This window comes from Lipophrys pholis (assembly GCF_963383615.2).
Source record: "Lipophrys pholis genome assembly, chromosome: 5".
Classification (NCBI taxonomy): domain Eukaryota; kingdom Metazoa; phylum Chordata; class Actinopteri; order Blenniiformes; family Blenniidae; genus Lipophrys; species Lipophrys pholis.
Window position 1 is genome coordinate 10,487,688 of NC_137628.1, and position 25,816 is coordinate 10,513,503.

General features: G+C 42.2%; 9 protein-coding genes across 9 annotated transcripts; 3 read left to right on the plus strand and 6 right to left on the minus strand.

Annotated features, from left to right (window-relative positions):
• Window positions 1–3,480: 3,480 nt before the first annotated feature.
• On the plus strand, window positions 3,481–3,792 carry LOC308110003 (histone H4; the record flags this gene model as incomplete). Its single annotated transcript, XM_080463987.1, has 1 exon — window positions 3,481–3,792. One exon carries the CDS (start codon window positions 3,481–3,483, stop codon window positions 3,790–3,792), a length of 312 nt encoding a protein of 103 aa, XP_080320113.1.
• A 764-nt stretch (window positions 3,793–4,556) lies between these two features.
• On the plus strand, window positions 4,557–4,931 carry LOC308110001 (histone H2B 1/2-like; the record flags this gene model as incomplete). Its single annotated transcript, XM_080463985.1, has 1 exon — window positions 4,557–4,931. The coding sequence occupies one exon, from the start codon at window positions 4,557–4,559 to the stop codon at window positions 4,929–4,931; it is 375 nt and encodes a 124-aa protein (XP_080320111.1).
• A 1,305-nt stretch (window positions 4,932–6,236) lies between these two features.
• LOC308110002 (histone H4) lies at window positions 6,237–9,580 on the minus strand. Its single transcript, XM_080463986.1, has 2 exons — window positions 9,060–9,580; window positions 6,237–6,770 (listed from the first exon to the last, which is right to left on the minus strand). The coding sequence occupies exon 1, from the start codon at window positions 9,545–9,547 to the stop codon at window positions 9,236–9,238; it is 312 nt and encodes a 103-aa protein (XP_080320112.1). The 5' UTR covers window positions 9,548–9,580; the 3' UTR covers window positions 6,237–6,770; window positions 9,060–9,235.
• Window positions 9,581–10,387: 807 nt separating this feature from the next.
• On the minus strand, window positions 10,388–11,550 carry LOC308109701 (histone H2A). Its single transcript, XM_080463463.1, has one exon. The coding sequence runs from the start codon at window positions 11,513–11,515 to the stop codon at window positions 11,129–11,131; it is 387 nt and encodes a 128-aa protein (XP_080319589.1). The 5' UTR covers window positions 11,516–11,550; the 3' UTR covers window positions 10,388–11,128.
• A 1,028-nt stretch (window positions 11,551–12,578) lies between these two features.
• Window positions 12,579–12,953, minus strand: LOC308109406 (histone H2B 1/2-like; the record flags this gene model as incomplete). The annotated part of the gene is made up of 1 exon (XM_080462943.1): window positions 12,579–12,953. One exon carries the CDS (start codon window positions 12,951–12,953, stop codon window positions 12,579–12,581), a length of 375 nt encoding a protein of 124 aa, XP_080319069.1.
• Window positions 12,954–13,940: 987 nt separating this feature from the next.
• On the minus strand, window positions 13,941–14,351 carry LOC308110291 (histone H3.2; the record flags this gene model as incomplete). The annotated part of the gene is made up of 1 exon (XM_080464500.1): window positions 13,941–14,351. One exon carries the CDS (start codon window positions 14,349–14,351, stop codon window positions 13,941–13,943), a length of 411 nt encoding a protein of 136 aa, XP_080320626.1.
• A 1,330-nt stretch (window positions 14,352–15,681) lies between these two features.
• LOC308109996 (histone H1-like) lies at window positions 15,682–16,293 on the minus strand (the record flags this gene model as incomplete). The annotated part of the gene is made up of 1 exon (XM_080463980.1): window positions 15,682–16,293. One exon carries the CDS (start codon window positions 16,291–16,293, stop codon window positions 15,682–15,684), a length of 612 nt encoding a protein of 203 aa, XP_080320106.1.
• A 3,919-nt stretch (window positions 16,294–20,212) lies between these two features.
• On the minus strand, window positions 20,213–20,590 carry LOC308110535 (histone H2B 1/2-like; the record flags this gene model as incomplete). The annotated part of the gene is made up of 1 exon (XM_080464896.1): window positions 20,213–20,590. The coding sequence occupies exon 1, from the start codon at window positions 20,585–20,587 to the stop codon at window positions 20,213–20,215; it is 375 nt and encodes a 124-aa protein (XP_080321022.1). The 5' UTR covers window positions 20,588–20,590.
• A 2,671-nt stretch (window positions 20,591–23,261) lies between these two features.
• On the plus strand, window positions 23,262–23,573 carry LOC308109491 (histone H4; the record flags this gene model as incomplete). The annotated part of the gene is made up of 1 exon (XM_080463073.1): window positions 23,262–23,573. One exon carries the CDS (start codon window positions 23,262–23,264, stop codon window positions 23,571–23,573), a length of 312 nt encoding a protein of 103 aa, XP_080319199.1.
• Window positions 23,574–25,816: the final 2,243 nt, after the last annotated feature.

Sequence of the window (25,816 nt, forward strand, 5' to 3'; positions counted from 1 at the left end):
ATTGTTGGCAGAGCATCCCATTTTTATTAAAACATTACCATAGATATAATTCAAAACAAAAGCAGCTATGCCAAAACATAATCATGGGTCCAGCTCTTACACATACAGCTATGCCATCTCTCTGGCACAGGTGCTTAACAGATCTGTTCAGGCGCTACTACATAAGCACGTATGACTTTAGACACCTCCACATGAGCTAATATGATTTTTATCCCTACAATACATAGCAATGGGGTCGCTGAACACACCCCACTAAAATAAAAGTTTCTGTCAATTCCTTGCCTAGAGTTGCTCTTAGAAACTTCCTGAATCACTTTTAAGCAAAGATTCCTTGTTAGGAATTTTTAGGCTATATTAGGCGCTCTCTGAGATGCTTCATGAATACGGGCACAGGTTTATTGTTAAAAATGTCCAGGGAACATAAAGAAACTGCAGGGGAAATAGTAGCAATGGGGTTTAGATCTGGTGACTGCGCTGGCCACTCCATTACAGATAGAGTTGTAGGATGAAATTGGGTCCATGGCATGGTGTTGCAAAATGGAGTGATAGCCTTCCTTATTCAAAATCGCTTTTACCCTGAACAAATCTCCCACCTTACCTGCACCAAAGCAACCCCAGACCATCACGTTACCCCCATCTTGCTTGACAGATGGGGTAAGGCACTCTTCCAGCATCTTTTCAGTTGTTCTGCGTCTCACAAAGTTTCTTCAGTGTTATCCAAACACCTCAAACTTGGATTTGTCCGTCCATAACACTTTTTCCCCAATCTTCTTCTGTCCAATATCTGTGTTCTTTTGCCCATATTATTCTTTTTTTTTTATTGGCCAGTCTCAGATCTGGCTTTTTCTTTGCCACTCTGCCCTGAAGGTCAGCATTCCTGAGTCGCCTCTTCACTGTAGATGTTGACACTGACTTTTTTGCAGGTACTATTTAATGAAGCTGCCAGTGGAGGACCTGTGAGGTGTCTATTTCTCAAACTAGAGACTCCAATGTACTTATATTCTTGCTCAGTTGTGCAGCGGGGCCTCACACTTCTCTTTCTACTCTGGTTAGAGCCTGTTTGTGCTGTTCTCTGAGGGGAGTAGTACACACCGTTGTAGGAAATCTTCAGTTTCTTGGCAATTTCTTGCATGGAATAGCTGTCATTTCTAAGAACAAGAATAGACTGTTGAGTTTCACATGAAAGTTATCTTTTTTTCCAGCCATTTTGAGCGTTGAAATGACCCCACAAATGTGATGCTCCAGATACTCAACCTGCTCAAAGGAAGGTCAGTTTTATAGCTTCTCTAACCGGCTAAACTGTTTTCAGCTGTGCTAACATGATTGCACAAGGGTTTTCTAATTATCCATTAGCCTTCTGACACAATGAGCAAACACAGTGTACCATTAGAACACTGCAGTGATAGTCGCTGGAAATGGGCCTCTATACACCTATGTAGATATTGCACCAAAAACCAGACATTTGCAGCAATTTACCACATTAACAATTTATAGAGTGTATTTCTGATTAGTTTACAGTTATCTTCATTGAAAAAAACAGTGCTTTTCTTTCAAAAATAATTAACTTTCTAAGTGACCCCAAACTTTTTAACGGTAGTGTGTATATACACACTACAATGAATACAATGAATATAACTGTAAACTAATCAGAAATACACTCTATAAATTGTTAATGTGGTAAATTGCTGCAAATGTCTGGTTTTTGGTATTATATATTATTATTATATATATATATATATATAAGGGTGCCGAGATAATAAACCAGGTGAGGCAATATTTATATATATCTATATGGCCTGGCTGTTAGTATATTTTTCCATATGTGGCCCTAGGTGAAAAAGTTTGGACACCCCTGTCACAGGATCTTAAACCCTGACATTTCAGTCAGCACCATGGACAGCGCTGAAAACTCTACCTGTGTAAAGAAATGGCAGCAACTACCCAACGCAGCAAAAAGAGTTCTGGGTTGAATGGTGTGCTGAAGATAAACAACAAGAAGAAGACTGCAGCATTCAAGACCCTCTCCTCTCAAACAACCTCAGACAAAGACGACTATACTCATGCTACACCATGGAAGTAGCTAATGCAGAGGTCTCAAACGCAGATTCTCGAGGACCACAGCCCTGCATGTTTTCCATGTCTCCCCATTTCAACAAGGCTGATTGCAATGAGTGGCTCATTATCTGGACTCGTGCTGAATGTGGTGATGAACCATCAAGACATTCAGGTGTGTTAAAGAGGGGAGACATGGAAAACATGAAGGGCTGCTGCACTTCAGAATCTGAGTTTGAGACCTTTGAGCTAATGCTAATCCCAAAAGGGAGAGAAGCTCTGTGACACCAACAAACACTCCAGAAAAAACTGGAAATGAAAAGAAAGCAATGACACGCAAAGTTTTCTAACAGTATAAGTGGCGGTGCCATAAAAAAAATTCGGTATCAGTGAGTACTCAAATGCAAGTGTCGCTTGATTTTGTTAAGAAAATACACAGACCCATGTGCAGAGAACAACACACTATAAACGTGAGGAAAATGTAGAGCACCCGACATCCGCATGTCCAACATCCTGAATGAGCAGGAGGGTGGGGAGAGATATGCATGCGCAGTAACAGGCTCTGTTGCCTCCATCAGTCTCCGCAGGAGGGATTTGCGCCGTGAAAGAATCTTTCCACCTTGGGAGCCGGATTAAAAACTTGCATCCGCAAAGTGGTGCCGTGTAAACGGACCCCCCAAAAATGAAGAAGGTTTTGCGGCTACACTCTGATTCGTTAACGGGTGTAAACGGGGCCTGGGAGTCTGTGTGTGTTTGAGCAACCTGGGGCCCTGAGGAAAGACGCCCTGAGGAGGCCGGGCTTAGTAGCGATGTCACCAATTACTGATTAACACAAGAGTGACTGACATACAATCAAACAATCAGCATAATTTCATGTCAGAGTACTTTTTAAATCGCCTTTTGCCAGACCTGCTTGGTGATTGGCTTAAAGTCAGTGTATGTTAATATAAGAGTCTTAATAAGTGCTCTCTATTCACAAGCTTTTTCAATGAACTATAATGTTTCATTGCTGGAGGCCTCTCTCAATATAAAAAAGGCAAGAATGTTGGACTGTGGTTTATAAATGCACAGTAATTTAATTAAGTTAACATGGGCTGAAATCAAATATTAATGAAGAGCCCCACCTAAGAAATGTATCACCAGCCGACCCTGATACATACATATACAACTTTTTATCTGAGAGACAGCATGAACGCATATCGTCTCACTTCAATGTCTCATATTTTATCCTTGTTGTACCGCTGTCGGTCAGTTAGTGGTGATCGTGTACCAAATCGTTCTTGACCAATAAGAAACAACAAAGAAGAACAACCCCCCCCCCCCCCCCCCCCGCACTCTATGTGTTCTCCTACGTCCTCAGATGTGATAAATAACTGCGTGTCAGCGCCACAGTCAGCTCATTCAGTAGTTCTACTGTAAGAAGCGAAAATGAGCGGCAGAGGAAAGGGAGGTAAAGGACTCGGCAAAGGAGGCGCTAAGCGTCACCGTAAAGTTCTCCGTGATAACATCCAGGGAATCACCAAGCCCGCTATCCGCCGTCTGGCTCGCCGCGGTGGAGTGAAGCGGATCTCCGGTCTCATCTACGAGGAGACCCGCGGTGTGTTGAAGGTCTTCCTGGAGAACGTCATCCGTGATGCCGTCACCTACACCGAGCACGCCAAGAGGAAGACCGTGACCGCCATGGATGTGGTGTATGCTCTCAAGAGGCAGGGACGTACTCTGTACGGCTTCGGAGGTTAAGCTGCTGCAGCATCCTTACAACAACCAAAGGCCCTTTTTAGGGCCGACCACTCAATCTTAAAAGCGCTTGTTCTGTGTTTTTGAATGAATCAATGGTACATGTCATTTTCTATGACTGACAGTCGGCAACAACCAAATCTCTTCTATACAGTAGAAGTACTTTGGAATAATGCCTGTTCCCGAAATAAATGTCTCAAGAAGGGTTGGTAAAGCATGGACTAAGAACATCTGCACATATGTAATACTATAAAATGGTTTACTGAACTTGAGCACATTCAAACATAAATCACAGCAGCAAATAAACTGCACCCACTAGCCAATAGTCTGTTGACTTGTCAAAGTTGATCACTCATGGGTTTGAAGGGCTTCCCTCATCATGTGAATGGAATACATTCTCTTTATCTGAGCTCATCTCCTTAGATGTGTTTTTTGAACAAGTGAACACAGTTAGGCCCCAACTCAGATCCCAGCTAACTCTTGACTTCAAAAGCCTTCTGGCCTTGTACTGCTTCACATACATACACTTTATTTTCTTCAATGTTTCATTCGATGTATCCTTATTTTTCCCGCTTCTTGTACACATGATTGGAGTTGGTGGGCAGTCTAACGGTCAGTCCCACAAAATACGACCCCCACCCCCTTCAACCAGGAGTATTTGAACCAATCGCTGACAGGGAACAGCACAGCATAATCTGCATGCAGCCTCTATAAGAAGGACTCCTTCGGCCCTCCGTAAACCTTGTAAATATCTGTCAAGAATCAAGATGCCTGATCCAGCCAAGCCTGCGCCCAAGAAGGGCTCCAAGAAAGCCGTGAGCAAGACCGCCACTAAAGGAGGCAAGAAGAGGAGAAAGCCCAGGAAGGAGAGCTACGCCATCTACGTGTACAAGGTGCTGAAGCAGGTCCACCCCGACACCGGCATCTCGTCCAAGGCCATGAGCATCATGAACTCGTTCGTCAACGACATCTTTGAGCGCATCGCCTCCGAAGCGTCTCGTCTGGCTCACTACAACAAGCGCTCCACCATCTCTTCCAGGGAGATCCAGACCGCCGTGCGTCTCCTGCTGCCCGGTGAGCTGGCCAAGCACGCTGTGTCTGAGGGCACCAAGGCCGTCACCAAGTACACCAGCTCCAAGTAAACAGCTCTGCTGCGTAAAACCCAACGGCTCTTTTAAGAGCCACACAATTAATCTGAAGAGATTCCTTATTATCTGACTCCCATATTTGTAGTTGCGTGATACGCATTGATCTTATAAAATTAATAGTATGACCAATTCTTGATTTAAATGTTGCATACATCATAAACATTGTCAAATGTCTGAGGAAAAAGATGCAATGAAGCTGGGGATGCATTGATACCACATTTTTCACAAATTAATTTATTTTAATAATATAAATAACAGACTTTATACTCTGTACTTGCAATACACTGAAATTTGTGTCTTTTCACAAGTTTGAACAACATTTCGCAGTATGTTTTTCTTGTACATAGGTGTCACAGGTTTCTGCGGTGCAAACACTGATTGAAAACAATAGTCATGTACTAACATCCAATATTACACTCTGAGCCCCTCAGTATTGTAGAGGGTTTTAACTTAGCATTTGTCGTCTCTCTAAGATATGTCTCTAACTGGATGGCAGCTCCCACCACAGACATGGATAGATGCCTCATCTGTGCTGGGGAGTGAGCCAGTGTCGCCGCCCTATTTGATGGGTCAGCTCACTCTCCGGTATCACCAGAGTCAATGGGAGTTAACAGAGTGAGTAATTTTGTCTTTGCTTTGTTCACGAAAACTGAAGAGAGCCAACCAGTGGACACATACACGTGTGTGTGTGCCTGAAATAGTTAGTGAATTTAACATACTCACTGCACACAAAATCATAAATATGAAGACATGCTTGTGCTATTGGTGTGTACATAAGGGCCATCTCTCTCTTGCTCTCGCTGTGTTTCTAAATGGCAACATTTATTAATATGCCATATCATCAGCATTAACGATCAGATTTTTGTAGGAAAATTTAGAGAGTGACGATTTTTACAGGAGGACTATGCCTGCCTCCTGTGTAAATGCACTAGAGGAACAGGGTGCCCTATTTAAGGTGGCGTTGTGCTGCGATTTCCAGTGGTTGGTGCCAGTCAATGAGGCATTTCCATATATTGTCTCCATAGCCCCATTTCCACTGCACAAAAAGTGCAGGAATGGAGTGGTATGGTTCGGGTTTCCACCTCAAGAATTTCGGAATATCTGGAAATAACCGCTCCAAAGGATGACGCTTTTCCGTCACCCTTCCATTGGGGTTCTCAGGACAACAGAACGGGTCTGGTTTTGAGGAGCCGTTTGCTGATTGCCCTCAATATTTTAATTTGTTGGCTGTATGACTCCTCTGTTGTTAACATATTCAGCTTTGCACTGTTGGTTTTTTTGTTTCTTTGTTTGTTTTTTGCTGCGCGACCTTCATGAAAGAGCAGACACAAGGCAGGGGCGGAGACCGGGACTCGAGAGCTGATGCTACGGCCGTAACCGATGCACTACCGAGTCCGCTCATCGTGTCGCTGGCCGGTGCTCCATTGCGTGGGCCGCTGCGGGCCCCCATGGAGCTCAGGTTCTCCGAGTTCCAGAACATGCTGGTGTGTGTGACGTAATGCAGCGTGACAATCAGACTCAGGCCACGTCCACACACGGTGCGCCGGGTTGCCGAAGCTGCTCCGAGCCCCGAGCCCAAGACCGGTGTCTTGTCTCTGCCCCAATTCGGAAGTTGTGGCTGTCACATCCAGCGGCACGACACCGGTGCTGACCGGCTTTGCGCTACGGTGTCACTTCATGTTTGCTCGCTTGGAACCAACACAGAGGTTGCAGCTGTCACGTCGCCGGGGACGCCGCCGTGTCACGTCTCGCTCCGAAGCACCGGAGCCAACCAGCTTTGTGCACTTCGCTCTCTCCGAAACCAACATGGAAGTTGCAGCTGCAGCTCTGTGGCTGCAAAATAAAAAAAAGTTAACTTCTAGTGTAAAGTGGAAGATTTAAACAACAACAGATAATTCAAAAGGTCCAGATCAGCCGCCCCGGCTGAGATTACTGTTGCAATGTCACATATCTGCGGAGCTCTCAGCCCCGCTTACATTTTAATCGTACTTTCTGCAGAGGAAATGCGCAACAGATTTAGCTGTGGTTACGCTTTGCCATACTGCTCCATACTGCTCCATACCGCTCCGTTCCATCCCTGCATTTTTGTGTGGTGGAAATGTGGCCTATGGCTCTGGCTAGTGCAAGGTCCTGTGATGTTGATTCCTCCTCACCTGCTATCTTATCAAACAAACTGTCAGATTGCTTGTGACTTGCACTTCATGATATATATATTTTCACATGTCACAGAGGAAAAAATGGATATAACATGAATTTATTATTATTTTTTTTTCAGAATTAGCAGTGTATAAGTACTTGCATTTGAACAGATTAGATAAATTCCTAGACAAACATAAAATACTTTCTGACAGTCAATATGGATTTTGATCAAACAGTTCCACATCACTGACATTAACAGAATCAATTGAGGAAATTACAAATGCTATAGATCATAAACAGTATGCAATAGGTGTATTCATCAACCTCAAAAAAGCTTTTGATACAATAAACCATGACATATTAATCACCAAGTTAGAACGGTATGGGATCAGGGGTGTGGTATTGCACTGGGTGAAAAGTTGCTTCATGGACAGAAAACAATCTGTGAAACTAGGACAGCACTCATCATCGTATTTGGACATTGCTTGTGGGGTTCCCCAGGGGTCAGTTTTGGGTCCAAAACTATTTCTGCTATATATAAATGACATTACCAACATATCAAAAGTAATAAATTTACTTCATTTTGCAAACAGATATTTTCTGTTCAGGGGGAGGTTTACAGACGCTATTGAGAACAATCAGTGGTGAAATGTGCAAACTAAAAAAGTGATTTAACATAAATGAAATATCAATGAACTTTAATAAAACTAAATTCATGGTATTTGATACATATGCACAGTTAAAGGTAGATGGTGTGGAAATTGAGAGGGTTCACAAAAGTAAAGTTCTTTGTGTTATAATTGATGATGAAATAAATTGGAAATATCACATAAAACATATTCAAAACAAAATATCAAGAAGCCTCTCGGTAATCAATAAAGTAAAAAACATTCGGGACCACAAATCACTCCACATATTATACTGTTCACTAGTGTTATCATATCTACATTGCTGTACAGGGTTTTGGTGAAACATTTATAAATGTTCATTACAACCGCTAACAATTTTATAAAAAAGAGCGATAAGAATAATTCATAAAACTGGTATACAGACCACACAAATTCACTCTTCTTCAAATCAAAAATAATAAAATTCACTGACCTGGTACAATTTAAAACTGCACAAATAATGTATAAAGCAATAAACGACCAACTTCCAACAAATATTCAAAACCTGTTTTTTAGCAGAGACAGGGGTTATAACTGGAGAGGGAACTTAAAGCTAAAACATCTCAGATTTTGCACAACTCTAAAATCATTTTGCTCTTCAATATGTGAGTGAGTTCGGGGAATGGATTGGAGGCTGAACACAGGCAGTGTCCAAGCACAACCCAGTTCAAAAAACAATACAAAACAATGGTTTTCACTAAGTATAATGAGGAGGACAGGCTGTGACACGGGTGCAAAAAAAAGATTTATTTAATATTATTTATACATTATATATATATATATTTATTATTTTTCTTGTTAATTTGTATATGTAGGTATGTGCATGTGTATTAATGTATGTGTTTATAAATGTACTGTATGTACATATGTATAAAATTATTTATTGAGGAGTAAATAAGCTTAGGCTTCATCCTACTCCTTTTTGGTTATAGTTGGGCAGTATTTACTGAACCACTCAAATTTGGCTTTTTATGTTTGTTTTATGTGATTTTTGTTATGGTTTGAGTCATTTCATTGGTGCCCACATGCCCGAAATAAACTTAAAGAAAACAGCATTTCTGAGTATGTTTTTGTTATACATGGGTGTCACAAATTTCACTGCAGTGTAAACAGATTTAATACAATTGTCATGTATTGACATTCTACATTAGTTCATCAACAATGTGGGACACTAAACTGAACAGTCGTTCATTGCCCATACTGCTGCATAGAGCTGACTGGTATTGACAGGTCACACTTCAAGACATCACAGATCAAGCTATATGTTTAGCATAGTTTATGAACGTTCAGTGAAACATATGTATTGAAAACTTACCTTCCAAATCATAGCAGAGTAAAAGGAAATGTAATATTTCGCACATTCAATATAATAAAGCGGAGATTAAATGTATCAGATAGTGGTTGCACATTCAATAAGTATAAAATGAGCTCTACAGATGAGTGGTTGGCCCTGAAAAGGGCCTTTGGTTGTTGTGAGGACGCTGCAGCGGTTTAACCTCCGAAGCCGTACAGAGTACGTCCCTGCCTCTTGAGAGCATACACCACATCCATGGCGGTCACGGTCTTCCTCTTGGCGTGCTCGGTGTAGGTGACGGCATCACGGATGACGTTCTCCAGGAAGACCTTCAACACACCGCGGGTCTCCTCGTAGATGAGACCGGAGATCCGCTTGACTCCGCCACGGCGAGCCAGACGGCGGATAGCGGGCTTGGTGATTCCCTGGATGTTATCACGGAGAACTTTACGGTGACGCTTAGCGCCTCCTTTGCCGAGTCCTTTGCCTCCCTTTCCTCTGCCGCTCATTGTTACTTTTCGCTGTTAGAATTCAGAATGACCTCAATACCGCTCTGACACGCCTATATACATCACATCTGAGGACGTAGGAGAAGACAGAGTCATAAACACGTGACCAAATTCCTCTGTGGTGTGGCGTTGTGTTGTGGGAAAGAGCGGAAAGTAATTGGGCCGCTGCCTCCTGGTGGACATCAAGAGAATCAACACCATCAAAGTGCAACGTTTCACATGACAATGCATTATTGTTGTATTCTTGTCACTTTGTCAGAACAAACAACTGGAACAAAACAGAAGACGCTAGAATTTGAGGTCACGATGGACTCCTTCACTAACACTGTGTTTACACATGACAAGTCACGAATGCCACAAATCTCAACTTGTGACTGAGGATCACAGATTTGACTGGCGTCGTGCACCATCATGAACTGTTACCATTATTACAATTAATGGCACAAAACAGTGGCAAATCTTCACAAATCATTAGTCACGGGTCTCCAATATTGTTCCACACTGCTGTGCGCCCTTGCTCGTCATTGCACACCGTCACTTTCTGTCACGAACAGGCTCAGATTAATACATAGGCCGACCTAGGCTGCAGCCAAGGGGCGTGTGTAGGGGCCCTCTGATTGGTCAGACTATCGTTGGAAATGTACATATATTACCTTAAACTTTTTCGGGATTATTCGCATGTTGGAGGATCGCCTGGGTTTACAATGGTGAAAATGTGGGTCCCTCAAGTAAAAACTTGGGAATCCTTCAACAAAAGTAAGATTTTGTGGATGAAACTGGACAATTGAGAGAATTAAAGAGAACACCTTAATAAAGCAGAGTCTATAGTCTTAGCAAGGTCACTGCTGAATCTTTTAAGAGGAAGAAGACAGTCGATTTCCACACATTACCCGTAATCAATGCCAGTAGGAAGCGCTCTTTCTCAAAACCCAGTCTAAGTGAGGTAGTGAATAAAGTTTTTTTTGCAATGCTTGTAGAAATACAAATGAATACATGTTAAAATACTGTACAACTGCAGCATATACTGTGTCGCATTTAACAGTTCCATATCAAGTAGTTTAAACATTTGGACACAATGCTAGTAAAGCGGTTTTGGAAATGTGTGCAAAGAAAATCTGATTTGGAGGAAATCACAAAAATGTACTGTGTATTTGCCATTCTGGATAACTGGTATTATGTTCAACGATTGCATCTAGTTCCTCGGTCAAATAAGCCTGAAAAACACATTCGAAAGAAAGAAACCAGTGCCAATATCAACTTGTGTACTTAATTCCCTCAGACGTTTGAGCATTTTACCATCAATACCAATAACAAAAGCTTCCAGTTCTTCGTGACGCAGTTCAGCTGAACGGGACTAGAGTGGAAATGATGCGCAACCCAGAAACCCGGTTCACTTGGATAAAAGTCTAACCCACGAGTCAGTTTTAGGACTGGATGAGTAATATCAATAACCTCACAGTGGTGAGTAAAGCCACGAGGTGATTAAATAGCTACTATATTCAGAAGAGGAATTTGTTGCTCTTCGTGAGACATGCGTGGCTCTTAAAAGAGCCGTTGTTTTTTGTTGGTCAATGTCCGTGTTTACTTGGCCTTGGTCGCCTTTTCGGTCTTCTTGGGCAGCAGCACAGCCTGGATGTTGGGCAGCACGCCGCCCTGAGCGATGGTCACTCCACCCAGCAGCTTGTTGAGCTCCTCGTCGTTGCGCACCGCCAGCTGCAGGTGACGGGGGATGATTCTGGTCTTCTTGTTGTCGCGGGCAGCGTTTCCAGCCAGCTCCAGGATCTCAGCGGTCAGGTACTCCAGCACCGCCGCCAGGTACACGGGAGCGCCGGCTCCCACACGCTGAGCGTAGTTTCCTTTACGCAGCAGCCTGTGGACACGACCCACCGGGAACTGGAGTCCTGCACGGGACGAGCGGGTCTTGGCCTTCGCTCTGGCTTTGCCGCCGGTCTTTCCTCTGCCGCTCATTTTCTCGGAGTCTTGGTTGAGTAGAAGCTCAGCGAAACTGTGGCTGAGAGCAGACAAAGTCTGTCTTATATAGGGCAGAGCGCGAGCCAGTCCGCGACGCACCAATGAGAGAAGCAGCTTCCAGCAGCGTCACACGTGCTCGGCGTCAGACACTTTGAATCCACTTTCCTCCAATCACCAGCTCTTACTGAGGAGGGGGTTTGATCAGGGTCTGACTCTGGTCAAACAGACAATAGTAGAGCCAGTTAAAATAAAAATAAAAGAATATTTCAGATCACATGACTCAAACCATATTTTAACATAATCCACGTGTTTTTAAATACAGATTATAACTTAATTTTTTTTAAATAAATCACACCATTTAAACATGGATTCAAAGTTGATCCGAGTAAAAGAAGCTCCCTTAAACAGAACTATCTTCACAAGATAAAATAAAGACAAAAGATAATTCTTCATCTCGAACCTTCATCTTCAAAGACATTTTCTAGCCTCAGGTTACATTTATTAGTCTAATATGTAGTCGTTTACCCGTGTCCTTGTATATCAATGTTTTATGCGTCCTACTTTATTGCGAGTAGACTCTCACTTAGTGCAATGTTGTAAATAATTTTAAAGCCACTCCTGTCATATATACCAAGGATTAAGAACTTTAAATACAGCAGTTTGTCGTGTTGTCAAATTGTATTTGTTGCCCAACATGTTTGTGCATGTCTCCTTTCCTCAGTGACATGTTTCAGATGAAGAACTTAAGTCACGCGTATTGAAAGTGGCTTAATGCTTTGAATGTAAATAGATCAAATTAATAAAGCAGCTTCGTCCTTCAGGCGGTCAGCCTGATAAACATTTGGCGAGTGACTGCGCTCACCCTCAGGATTCATTTATGCTGCTTGACTCGAATAAATAAACATTACTTATAGGCATTAAGACGTATAGGTCTGGAATCTGTATCAAATGACTACGGGTTGATGAACGACCTATACTTTTCGAACAGTCAAAAAAAGAATCTCTTAGATGAAGTGGGTGGCTCTTAGAAGAGCCGTTGGGTTTGGATCAGCAGAGCTGTTTACTTGGAGCTGGTGTACTTGGTGACGGCCTTGGTGCCCTCAGACACAGCGTGCTTGGCCAGCTCACCGGGCAGCAGGAGACGCACGGCGGTCTGGATCTCCCTGGAAGTGATGGTGGAGCGCTTGTTGTAGTGAGCCAGACGAGACGCCTCAGAGGCGATGCGCTCAAAGATGTCGTTGACGAACGAGTTCATGATGCTCATGGCCTTGGACGAGATGCCGGTGTCGGGGTGGACCTGCTTCAGCACCTTGTACACGTAGATGGCGTAACTCTCCTTCCTGGTCTTTCTCCTCTTCTTGCCTCCTTTGCCGGTGGTCTTGCTCACGGCTTTCTTGGAGCCCTTCTTGGGCGCAGACTTAGCGGGTTCAGGCATCTTGATCCTCCGATACTTTTCAGCTAACAATATGACAATGACGTAAGAGAGACTGTTCTTATAGATTTTGCATGTAAATAACACTGTGCTGTCGCTCAGTGGTGATTGGTCCAGCTCATCTCATGGTAGGAGGATTTTCTTGTTGTCATGGAGACGTTTTCCTTATTCCTTATTCTACGCACCAGTTGTTGGAAGTGGTCGTGTTCGATTACACAAATTGAAATATAATTCATTCAGCCGAGAGGCAATGTGAGCAGGATTACAATAAATTCAGGCAGGATTTGTGCAAAGGTTTTAATAAAACAGTGAGGTGATCCTCAGATGATTGATTGATTAGAAAAATGGGAAAAACACCAGACCAGAAAAATGCGCAGAAAATTCACGTCCTAATTTTTATAATATATATATATATATTATATTTAAAATAGAAAAAATGTTCTAAAGTGAACAGAATAATTTGGAAGGTTATGTCAGAATAGGTGAGAATACAACTGCAAATTTACTCTCAAGCATTTCTTCTCTACTGCAGATCAAATTATCTATAGAACAGCAAGCTGATGAATTTTATGAGTTTATGTGCATAAAGGGACCTTTAAATGCTTGGATTAAAATCCTATGTTAACGTTTCAATAAAGGAAATTTGCTAAATATTAAGAAACCATGAAACTGCTATGCAAGTCTTGTATTTCAAGTTTTCTAAAATAGTTAATGAGCAGGAGCATTAGTGTCTCAGATTGTATTTATGTTAAAGTCAGTTCAGAAAACTGCCTTCCACAAATGTCTGCTTCCAGTACGAGGAAAGAAGATTGTGGGATAGCTGCCTCCCAGTGGACAAGGTGGAAATAAGTTTCATACAGTTTGGTTATAGAGGAACGGAAGAGAGGAATAGTTATATCAATCGAGGAAGCAGCTCTCTGAAGTAGTGTGGAGGCTCTTAAAAGAGCCGTTGTGGTTTATTTTCCGAGCAGCAGACTGAAGCTTTAAGCTTTAAGCTCTCTCTCCACGGATGCGGCGGGCCAGCTGGATGTCTTTGGGCATGATGGTGACCCTCTTGGCGTGGATGGCGCACAGGTTGGTGTCCTCGAACAGGCCCACCAGGTAAGCCTCGCTGGCCTCCTGCAGAGCCATGACAGCAGAGCTCTGGAAGCGCAGGTCGGTCTTGAAGTCCTGAGCGATCTCTCGCACCAGGCGCTGGAAGGGCAGCTTGCGGATCAGCAGCTCGGTGGATTTCTGGTAGCGACGGATCTCTCGGAGAGCCACGGTACCGGGCCTGTAACGGTGAGGCTTCTTCACCCCGCCGGTGGCCGGGGCGCTCTTGCGGGCAGCCTTGGTGGCCAGCTGCTTCCTGGGAGCTTTGCCTCCAGTAGATTTACGGGCGGTCTGCTTGGTACGAGCCATTCTTTCTGCTTTCTCTGTGTAAAGACAAGTGGAGTCAGAGCGGAGACTCGCTGCTCTTAAGCAGTGAGACCAGCTGGGACACCGTGACGTCACTCAGTCTGATTGGTCAGCAGCGTCACGAGGAGAAGCCCCAGCTGAGACTGAGCTGTTGATTGGAGGACAGTCAGTTGAAGGTGCCGCGTAAAGTAAGAGCAGCTCTCCCTCTGCTGCAAGCTGCTGCTGTGTGATGAACAAACTAAACTGGACTAAAGTGAAAAATCTTTTATAGACACGTTGTTTTTACTTCAGGAAAGTTATGTGCAAAATGATCCCATTGCAGGGAGTGAAATGCTCCACTGTCTGTTTTGTGTTTAAAAGAAAAAAAAAAAAAAGGAATTGTGCAAATTGTTGAAAAAAAATATTGATTTGGCTTTAAACTGCAAACTTATTCAAATTTGCACTAGGTCTTTTGTAAATAAAAACTTCCACCCTTCATGTCCTAAGCACAAACTCAAAGGTTAAAATATCTCATTGAGGCTGCTCTTCAGCTACCCACCACGTTTATGAATCAGCCTGCCAGACATTGTTCGTTTTTATAAACAGGTTCAATACTACTATACTGCATATACTCATGTTATGCAGATGGAGGGCGGATGGGAGGGTTTCACTGTACATTTGTTTTAATAGAAATGTGCTATTTCATTGTACCTGTGCTATACAGTCTGAATTGAACTCCCTCAGCAACTAAAACAAATTTGTTTAGGTGGTCAGTCCTCTGAAGAGGTGTACGGGACAATGTGCAGTGTTGACATTGTTGCACACAATGTTCATGTTTTGAAAAGCAGGCTCAAGACTTTCCTTTTAAGTAAACCATCTTTAAAATGCTTGTTTGCAGGAGAGGGCAGATGGGTGGGTTTCTATGTACATTTATTCTTATCCTGTAAAAAATAAGTTATACATTTCATTGTACAGCTGTGCTATATAACAAAGTCTGAATTGATCTTGAAAAGTAATTAATTCCCCTATTACTTCATGTGCAACAGTGGAACTTCCACTTATTAGTCAAGTCATTCATTACCCTACATCTTATATTAGTTCAGACTAATGTAATGATGAACTAATGAGTGAAAATAGCATATTGAGCTGCAGGTGTAGTAAGTGGCTAGAACAAGTTCCAACAATGTCAGTCAGATTATTAAAGGATGTCCTCTGGACAGACAGGTGTATGGGGACAATGTGCAGTGTTGACATTGTAGTGTGAACAAGGTGCTGATATTCAGGACTGATCTCTTTACTGAAGCTGTGGTGGCTCTTAGAAGAGCCTTTGCTGAGTGTTGGTTGGAGTGAGAGCTCACTTCTTCTTGGCTGCCGTCTTCTTGGCTTTGGGTTTAGCAGCCTTCTTTGCAGGGGCTTTCTTGGCTGCAGGTGCTTTCTTTGCTGCGGGGGCCTTCTTCTTCACCACCTTCTTGGGGCTCTTGGGGCTCTTAGCTGCTGGTTTCTTGGCCGCTGCGGGTTTCGCGGCCTTCTTGGGAGACTTCTTAGCAGCTGCTGTCTTCTTGGCTGCTGCCTTGGGCTTTTTAGCTGCTACAGCTTTCTTGGCGGCGGGCTTCTTGGCTTTAGGAGCCGCTTTCTTTGCGGGCTTGACGACCTTGGTGTCGGGCTTCTTGCTCATCTTGAAGGAGCCGGAGGCCCCGGTCCCCTTGGTCTGGTCCAGAGTCCCCTTGGCCACCAGGCTCTTGACGGCGGTCTTGATGCGGGCCTTGTTCTTGTCCACATCGTAGCCTTCGGCAGCCAGATTCTTCTTGAGGGCGGCCAGCGACACGCCGCTCCGCTCCTTGGAAGCGGCCACAGCTTTCACGATGAGCTCGCTCACGCTGGGGCCGGCCTTCTTCGGGACGGACTTCTTCTTGGCGGCCTTCGGCTTTGCCGGAGCGGCAGCGGCGGCTGGAGCGACTTCTGCCATTCTTCTGAATAACAAGCTGAGATTTCTAGTCGACAATCAACGAGAGTTCGAGCGCAGATGAAAATCTCCGAGCAGCAGGCGGGACTTAAACACACCATGAGAACCGTGGAGACTCAACTCAGTTCCCGGCTCCTGTGTGCAGGCTGAACGGTGTCACTTGTGTTTTCTGTGCGGAGAAAAAAGAGTTTCAAATGACTTTGTGAGCATCGCTGCAGACTGAAACTGAAGGAGCCCACAGCGGACTGCTGTCTCTTCATGTTCAGCTCACATTCACTCCTCAGGATCTCTGCAGTTCCTTACTGGAGCCTTCAAAAGTCACACATTCAGCCCGGAACTCAGCGCTGCTCAGCGACTTGTGCCTCTCTTTTCTACAAGAAAATACTTTCACACGCAGTAATTAGCCACCAAAACACACTTTACAGCTTCAGCACACGCTTTTCCACAGAGTCCGAGCACAAACCTTCCACTGCTGATGAGCACTTTGTGGTAAAGTGATGATTTTGTAGGAGCAGCAAACACACTGATGGAGGCGGAAGCAGAGCGCAGCCAGCTCGTTTCTGACATCAGCTGTAGGGAGAGCTCATTCAGATTATTACTTTAAACTTTTATTATTGACAGGAAAAAACATTGTCAACGTGATCATTTCGAGGTTCAACATAAGAAAATAAACAAGGAAAAAAAAGTTGTATTATTGTTTAAGGAATTAAGTTGGTTGTGTTCACAGTATAACATCAAATTTCTCTTTTAATATTGGAATACATTCATAGTGTGTCGATCTTTTGTTTTGAATTGATGGAAGTGAGTTCTTATAGTCAGTTCATTTCTTCCCTCAGACATGTTCAGTTTAGCTTTTGTTTAGTTTGTTTACTTAACACAGGTTTACAACAATGGTGCAAGAAGTGACCGAAGCAAGACTTCCTCCCTTTTCAAGTATCACAAACAATTCATATTTATATGGCTAACAATTACACTTTGAGAAAAAAAAAATAAGGAGACGAATGCAGCAGAATAATCGTTGTTGAATGGGGAATCGTCATAGATGTTACTGCAACATGGACCACGATCTGGAGAGACTACATAGTCTGTACAGGTGATGGAGACATCAATTCTGGGACAACTCGCCCACAAAACTGCAACCCTGGACAACTCGTCCACGGATGAGATTTCAGAATTTTGGGGAGAAAGTAAATCCTGAACAATGTACTTTTACATATTGTTATTTCTAATGATAGTATATATTTTTTTCATATGTCTAGTATATGCACTTGTTTCTCTTTGTTTACCATTCTCTCAATGGTTAAAAAAAATTAACAAGTGCATGTAAATACATTTTTAGGAATTACTTTAGATGTAAAGCTCAGTTGGAGCCGCATATAAATCTCCTGAAGTAAAAATTCGCCAAAAATATTGGCAAAATGTGTAAAATCAGATCAGTATTAGATCAAAATTTACTCAATTTATTATATAACTAAATATAAAACAAACATTGATCCTATTGTTTTTTGTTTCAGAAAGCCATTACACTCATAAATCAAGTTGATTATTATGCTCCGACAAATCCTCTGTTTGCCATATTAAAGATGCTCAAAATACAAGATACTGTTAACACTATTAACACACGAGCTGTAATGTATAAGGCGCAAAATTATAATCTTCCACCTCATATCCAGAAGTTATTCAAACATAGAGAGAGTTGATATAGCCTCTGTGGTAATGTTTTGTTTTTTGTTTCTAAATTAGACAAGAACAAATTTATAAATGTTGATTTTGCATCAAGTATTCGAAATAATCCTTCCAAATGTGTGAAATATCCTTCCTCTAGTGTTAGCTTTCTGTTTCTATCTCTTATGTTAACGGGTCGGTTTTGACCCGTTTCTTAAATCAGCCATAAAATACCCTAAAAACAATTATTTATCATTTATCAACCATTTTTTTCTTAAATCTTGGTTACCTTGTTAGGCTCCCTTATCCATTAAAAGATTGATTTTAATATTGTTGTTGTGGCCCCCTGGGCCTTTCTTTTAACAGCATACCCCTCGTTTTCAATATGAAAAAGTGGTCAATTGAACCTCAAGAGAATAATGTAAACAAATAAAAGGTTATTCTATTACCGGACTATTACTGAAGGGTATTAGATCACATCTCTTAAATGAAAAAAAAAAAAAAAAGATTATACATTTGTGTGTGTGTGTGTGTGTGAGTGCGTGCGTTTGTGTGTAGATGCATGTGTGGCAAAAAGTGACACTGTGTGTTCTTTGCAGATATATTTTTTTGCAGGTGAAACACAATGTGTTGGTCTTTCTGTCCTTATTCTTAGGGCAGACCTGACACCTCTTTCTTTTGGAATCAGCTGGTCTCACTGGGGTTGTGGCTGTGGCTGTTGTTGATGTTGAGGCGGGGCTGGCTGAGGAGAAAGCTGATGCTGATGCTGATTGTCTTCTTGTTGCTGTGATCCAAGGGGTCATTTGATGACATTAGCACAACTGTCCTGCCAGGTACCTCAGGAGGTATTGAGCTCCAACACATGTTGCCACTTTTGGATCTGAATGTTTCAGCAGGAGCAGCTCATCAGACCTCCTCATCAGACTGATCAGATGTGTCTGTGTCTTCCGGTTGATACTCCACATCATCTTCCTCCTGAGAGACCTGCTCATCTCTAACGCTATACTGCTGTGTGTCCTCTGCCTCATTGTCAGCAAAGATATGATCCAGAGCTTGGCTGAGAGTAAATCTTCTTCTCATTGTTGCTGTAAATTGGAGGTGTGTACTCTGCAAGTCATCAACTAGAAACTCAATTGGCCTTCCATGCCTGGACACATCTGTCTTTGTTTATTTATGTAGTACTTTTATGCATGCTAAACCTAAAAACGTGTCGGTGCCGACCCTAACACTAGAGGAAGGATATATTTTGAAATCCAATCGTTGAAATCAATAACGCTGAAAACACTTGTGGACCCGTTGTCAATGCACAGTTCTCCCTGTGTGTGTGGGCTTCCTCACCTGGTCCAAAAACATGCATGTGAGGGCAATTGATGATGGTAAATTGCCTCTCGGTGTGAATGTGAGTGGTTGTTTGTCTATATGTATTTGACCTGTGACAGAGTGGCGACCTTTCCAGGGTGTACCCAGCCCTCGCCCACATTAGGCTGGGATTGGCTCCTGTGCCCCGCGACCCTGAACTGGATTAGCGGGATAGAAGATGAATGGATGAATATTGCTAACCATCAGTCGTTTGGCAAGAGTTCTATGTATATATTTATATATATTAATACATTGACTAAAAACATGTTTTTCTAGATGGAACCTGCATCTGTCACCTGCAAAACATTCACTACTGTTGTCCACACAATAGTGTGTCAAAGTTCAGATCATATCTAGCACAATCACTCTCCTTATTGATCAGAGTATGGTATTCTTTCAGGAGGACACAGGTCCTAAACTTAATTGAATTTAATGTAAAGAATAAATAAAAAGTATCTAATGCCCTCAAAGTAAAAAACAAAACGGGATCAGTGATGTATACATGATAGTCATCAATACACCCCCACATTCCCAGAACCAACTCTTTTCACCATTGTCTGTACCTCAATTTACATTCAAATCTGTTTCACATCTGAGTGAAGAAAGACTCAAGACTACTTAATGTTTGTTAAAGATTCACAGGGCCCAAATGCTATGCCCTTGTCACAAAATGTAAACATTGTCATACTCAGTCTAAAATTTATATAGGCATTGATACAAGATGGAAACGTTCAGATATGCCATAATGTACAAATAAAGATATTTGCATAAGTGCAAGACTTTATATGGAACTTAATTCTTAAATATATGCCAGTCCATGGTGCAATAAATGAAGGTGGTCGTCAGATTAATTGTGTGGCTCTTAAAAGAGCCGTTGGGTTTGGAGCAGCAGAGCGGTTTACTTGGAGCTGGTGTACTTGGTGACGGCCTTGGTGCCCTCAGACACAGCGTGCTTGGCCAGCTCACCGGGCAGCAGGAGACGCACGGCGGTCTGGATCTCCCTGGAAGAGATGGTGGAGCGCTTGTTGTAGTGAGCCAGACGAGACGCCTCAGAGGCGATGCGCTCAAAGATGTCGTTGACGAACGAGTTCATGATGCTCATGGCCTTGGACGAGATGCCGGTGTCGGGGTGGACCTGCTTCAGCACCTTGTACACGTAGATGGCGTAACTCTCCTTCCTGGGCTTTCTCCTCTTCTTGCCTCCTTTGCCGGCGGTCTTGCTCACGGCTTTCTTAGAGCCCTTCTTGGGCGCAGGCTTGGCGGGTTCAGGCATTTCAAGTTTTCACTAATCAATATGTTGTCCGAAGGGCGGAGAGCGTCTTTCTTATAGAGGCTGTATGCAGAGCCTGCTGTGCTGTCTCCTCTCTGTGATTGGTTCAAACCATCTGTTGAAGTGGGCAGTGTCGGTATTGTGTCTGACCGTTAGACTGCCCGCCAACTCCAATAATGTGTGCAAAGAAGCGGGAAAATAAGGAAAAGTCCAAGTCGCCTGAAAGAAATATTACAAAGAGTAATATTTATGCATGTGAAGCATCAGTGGAGTGTTCCTCAGGAAAGCAGCAGGCGATTGAAGTAAGGAGTGAGGTGGGATCTGGCTTAGTTCTTCACTGTGTTCACATCTTCAGAAAAAAATTGGATCTGATGAAGATGGTCACAGAAGAGAATGTGTATGACATGATCATTTGTAGGAAGGAGGTTTACTTTTTAAACCATGATTGATCAACTCATTGAACAAGAAGAGCCAACATATCAATGACGTAAGAGGCTGCTGTTCATTTGCTGGTGCATATTTAAATGTCTTTGAATTAGTATGATTAAATATGATTGTAGGAAAACTCATCCATGGACGACTCATCCATGTGGTTCCGGACATCTCGTCCATGACTAATTTCTTCAGCATTATTGATTTGACACATTTGGAAAAACAAAAATATAAGCTTTATATTTTATTATGAGTCCGTCTTTATTGCATATCACAGTAGATATATACAAATGTAAATGGCAGGCCAGCTTTATATACAGAACTGTGATGAATAAGCTCATTATGAGCACATCAGAGGTGTGACCAGGCCAGTGTAGGGGTGAATGGACAACTTGCCCACGACAATTTTTTTCAGCATTATTGATTTGACGGATTGGATTTCAAAGTATATTTGACATATTTGGAAGGATTATTAAGTGTATTTAACAAAAGACATAAGATATTTGACACAAAAACATAAACATTGGCAGCTCGGGTTGAGAACTCAGTAAAAAAAAAAGAAAAAAAAAGGGACATCTCAGTGGCAGGGCCGGCCAACCCGATTGGGTTCACTGTTCCCAGCATGACAAAACTTTTTTTTTTGTGTGTGAAACAATTTTTTTACTATCTGACTTGAACCTGAATTTTAGTGGATGCATATTATTTGTGATATGAACACACTCAAAACAAATTATTTAGCTATTTATTTTTATTGCAAAATACCAAAATTAACAGAATAAAATCAGTATTTTTGTTAAATACAAACCTGTCTTGCTTCATAGAATAAAAATACATATTTCTTTAACAGAACTCCATCTGGCTTATATGTAGGGATGCACCAATACCACTTTTTTCAGAAATGAGTAGTGTATGAGTATTTGCATTTGAGTACTCATCTATACCGATACCGAGTACTTAGGCCACTACACACATTAAACACCCAAATTGGTGAGCGTTCAGGAAATATTCTATGTAGATTTTCCTTGGTATATAATAAACTGCAGTAATTTGAATTGAATGAGACAGTGTCGTGTATTAATAGAGCACAAGTTAACATATTTCAGCTCCTTCACCCCAATGACCAAAGATAGTTCAATGCCTAATTTGTTTTTCCAAGTTGACTTTAGTTTACCAATATCAATCTGACAAGATGCCTGTAAACTATAATAAGTGAATGAGACTGGGTGTTTTTCAGAAACACAGTCTAGCAGACACTGATCTATCTTATCCCTGGTGGCCAACTCAAAGTCTTGGATGTGAGATCTTGCAAAACTCTCGTGAAACGTTGTCGTGTAAACAGGGCCTTGCATAGTATTATAAATAACTGGGTTATGGCTACAATAGGATTTCTTAAGATGAGTGGGGGACAAGCCAAGTGCGCCATGGGAGTTTTGCAAGCAATCTTCCCGTTCCATATCAAGCCATTTCCCAATTATGACTGTGTCATCTAACCAATGAGAAATGTATTACACATTATTGGCAAAGTAATAGTATCCAAAATCTGGTAGGGCCAGGGACCTAACCCTCCATGCATTTTCTGCTTGCAAAGGTTTCACTTCTTTAACCTGTGGTTTTTATAAATCCAAATAAAAGGAAACAATATTGAAGCCACTTTTTGATGAAATGAGGCTTTCAAATAAATGGGGATACTTTGAAACAGATATAGGAGTTGTGGAAGGCAGACCATTTTAATTGCGGTGTACAAATGACATTATCCCAAAACTTTAAATATTTTATGATCAATATATTAATACAGGAAACAAATAACTAATTTGACAATATCACAATGTCCATGAGTCTATCAGATGTTTTTGCCTGACAAAAACTGAAGACAAACATCTGTTGATGTGTTGTTCCTTTGTATTTTGAGTCAACAGTAGTAGAATGAATGAGGATGTCTGAATACTATGAAGATAATACGAACATACAGCTATTATCTGCTTTTCTTTGTTTCAACACAACTTAATTGTTATCTGAGAGGCCGCATGAATGCAGATGTCTCACTTCAATGTCTGACATATTATGTTCTGGTTGTACCGCTATCAGTCAGTTGGTGGCGTTCGTGTACCAAAGACATCATAACCAATAAAAACCCAGAAGAAGAACATCCCAACCCCTCTCTTCTCCTACGTCCTCAGTTATGATGTATATAGGCGTGTCAGAGCGGTATTGAGTTCATTCAATATTTCTACTTTGAGAAGTGAAAATGAGCGGCAGAGGAAAGGGAGGAAAAGGACTCGGCAAAGGAGGCGCTAAGCGTCACCGTAAAGTTCTCCGTGATAACATTCAGGGAATCACCAAGCCCGCTATCCGCCGTCTGGCTCGCCGCGGTGGAGTCAAGCGGATCTCCGGTCTCATCTACGAGGAGACCCGCGGTGTGTTGAAGGTCTTCCTGGAGAACGTCATCCGTGATGCCGTCACCTACACCGAGCACGCCAAGAGGAAGACCGTGACCGCCATGGATGTGGTGTATGCTCTCAAGAGGCAGGGACGTACTCTGTACGGCTTCGGAGGTTAAACTGCTGCAGCATCCTCACAACATTCAAAGGCCCTTTTCAGGGCCAACCACTCTATCTTAAAGAGCTTTTTCTGTCGTTTATATGCGTCAATGAAATAGAATGAAGTGTGCGCTGTTTCATGTGGATCTCAAAACCAGTAAATACAGGGATGGCATCATTGATGTCGACTATTAATTATAAATGTTCAAGGTCAATGCATAATGAGTGCTCCGGATGAATTGTAATTCCTTTATTTCTTTTTTGGTTGAACCAATAGCAGAATATGGGGAAAGTTTACAGGAAAACCAATAACAATTTATTGCATTACAATGATAGGACAACACTAAAACAAATTTCTCCTACATGTCTGAATTTATGTTTCGGAATCAAAAATGAGTTATTTCTGATAGAGTAGTTGGGACAGAGCAGTATGCAAATAGGTGTTTCCTTCCTCCAGGTGATCACCTGAACCATAGTCTTGAAGCCTGGCTTAAGAGTTTTACTCACTTGTGTCTGCTGGTAACAAAAAGCTCTCCGTTGGGCCATTTCTGATGTGGAGTTGGATGGAGGGAGCAGAGAAGATGCTGGTAGTTGCTGAATTGTGGCCTTTTCCTATTTTTAACACCCACTAACACAGTCATTTCGCACACACGCCTGCAGTATTGACCTTTTTCTGCTGTGCCCACTGTCAATTTTCTTTCTTCCGTATTTTGTCATAGGCATATCCAGTTACTGGCAAGTTACATTTTGGTGGGTGGCAGCCCAGTGTTTTTATCTTGTCTATGAAACTACTATAAAGCATAAACAATGCTGCTACAAATATATTAAAGTGGGAACAAATGAAAACTGAGCTGGGATGATCGGATGGGAAATTGAAGATTGAATTTACAATACAAATTAAGATTGCTCACTGGCAGAGTTTATACATGAGATATATGTGTGAATTCAGGAGGCGCTAAACGGTCTTATTGCTGTGGGGATGAAGGATCTCCCGAATCACTCCGTGTGTGCTGTGCAGTGACAGAAGCTGACCGCCGGAGCTGCTTCACGGTCAAGGTAACTTTATTGATACCTGTAGGCACATTTCTGTGCAGCAGGAGAGGGCATCTGACAGTACATGGTCTCGGGCCTAAATACATCTCAGATTTACTTGTAGAATATAAAACCTCCAGACCTCTGAGGTCCTCGGGATAAGGTTTACTCAGTGTTCCTAGAGTCAGACACAATCAAGGTGAAGAAGCGTTTAGTTCCTCCGCTCCCCACCTGTGGAACAAACTTCCTGAACACCTGAAGACTGCTGACACACTCACTTTTTGTAAATCAGGACTTACAACATTCCTATATGCACAGGCTATTTTATAAAAAAATAGACTTTACTTATTTAGTAAACTAATCTTAATAAATCTCTTACCTCTTTTATTATACTTTACTTCATTATTTGTTTTAATGTATTTGTTTAATTTCTTCTCAAGCTTTTTTTCTTTATTCTGTATTTCTTTAATTTATTTGTAAATCAATGGGAATTGCCTTGTGTTTGAATGGTGCTCTACAAATACATTTGCCTTGCCTTGCCTTGCCTTACGTACAGATTTATTAAAATGCAGGATAGTAAAAGACAATAGGGACACAGACATAGAAGGGCACTCACAAGTTCACTGGCAGGTTAAAGAGTGAATAAATAAATAGAAGGAGCCAATGAAACACCACAATGACAACCTGTTGATAAAGGTAAAGAAGGAACAATAAAGAGATAAAAAATCAGGTCGAAATTCATTACTTAACAAGACCCAAGAGTAAAACGCTTTCAAGGCTAATTTAAAAAGGAAATGGCAGCAAGAACAAAGCTGCTTCTGAAGCAGCTCGTCTTAAGTTTTGGGGCTTTAAATCTCCGTCTAGATGGTAGGAGCTGGAACTCTCTGGCCAGGGGATAGGAGTCATCTCCAGAAATGTCATCTCCAAAAACGGTTGCTCCTGGAGACTGTGGAGAGGGTGTCCGCTATAGTCCATATAACTTTCAGTTGGTTCAGTGTGCTTCTTCTCCACCACAGTTCGAAATTGGTCCAATATCCTGCCCAGCACTGAGAACGCTTCTTTGACCAGCTTCTCCAAATGCTTGGTATTCTTGTTCATAAGGCATATGGCTGCGGCAAAGAAGAGTCTGATGGCCACCACAGTAGAAAATGGCCACCATCTCCACACACACATCAAATGATCTCAGTGTCCAGAACAGACGGCTCTGCACCTTCCTGCAGAGGGTGTCAGT

Bases quoted from the DNA above. Each gene is read 5' to 3' on its own strand.
- LOC308110002 (XM_080463986.1), bottom strand. From the start codon at position 9,547: ATGAGCGGCAGAGGAAAGGGAGGCAAAGGACTCGGCAAAGGAGGCGCT.
- LOC308109701 (XM_080463463.1), bottom strand. From the start codon at position 11,515: ATGAGCGGCAGAGGAAAGACCGGCGGCAAAGCCAGAGCGAAGGCCAAG.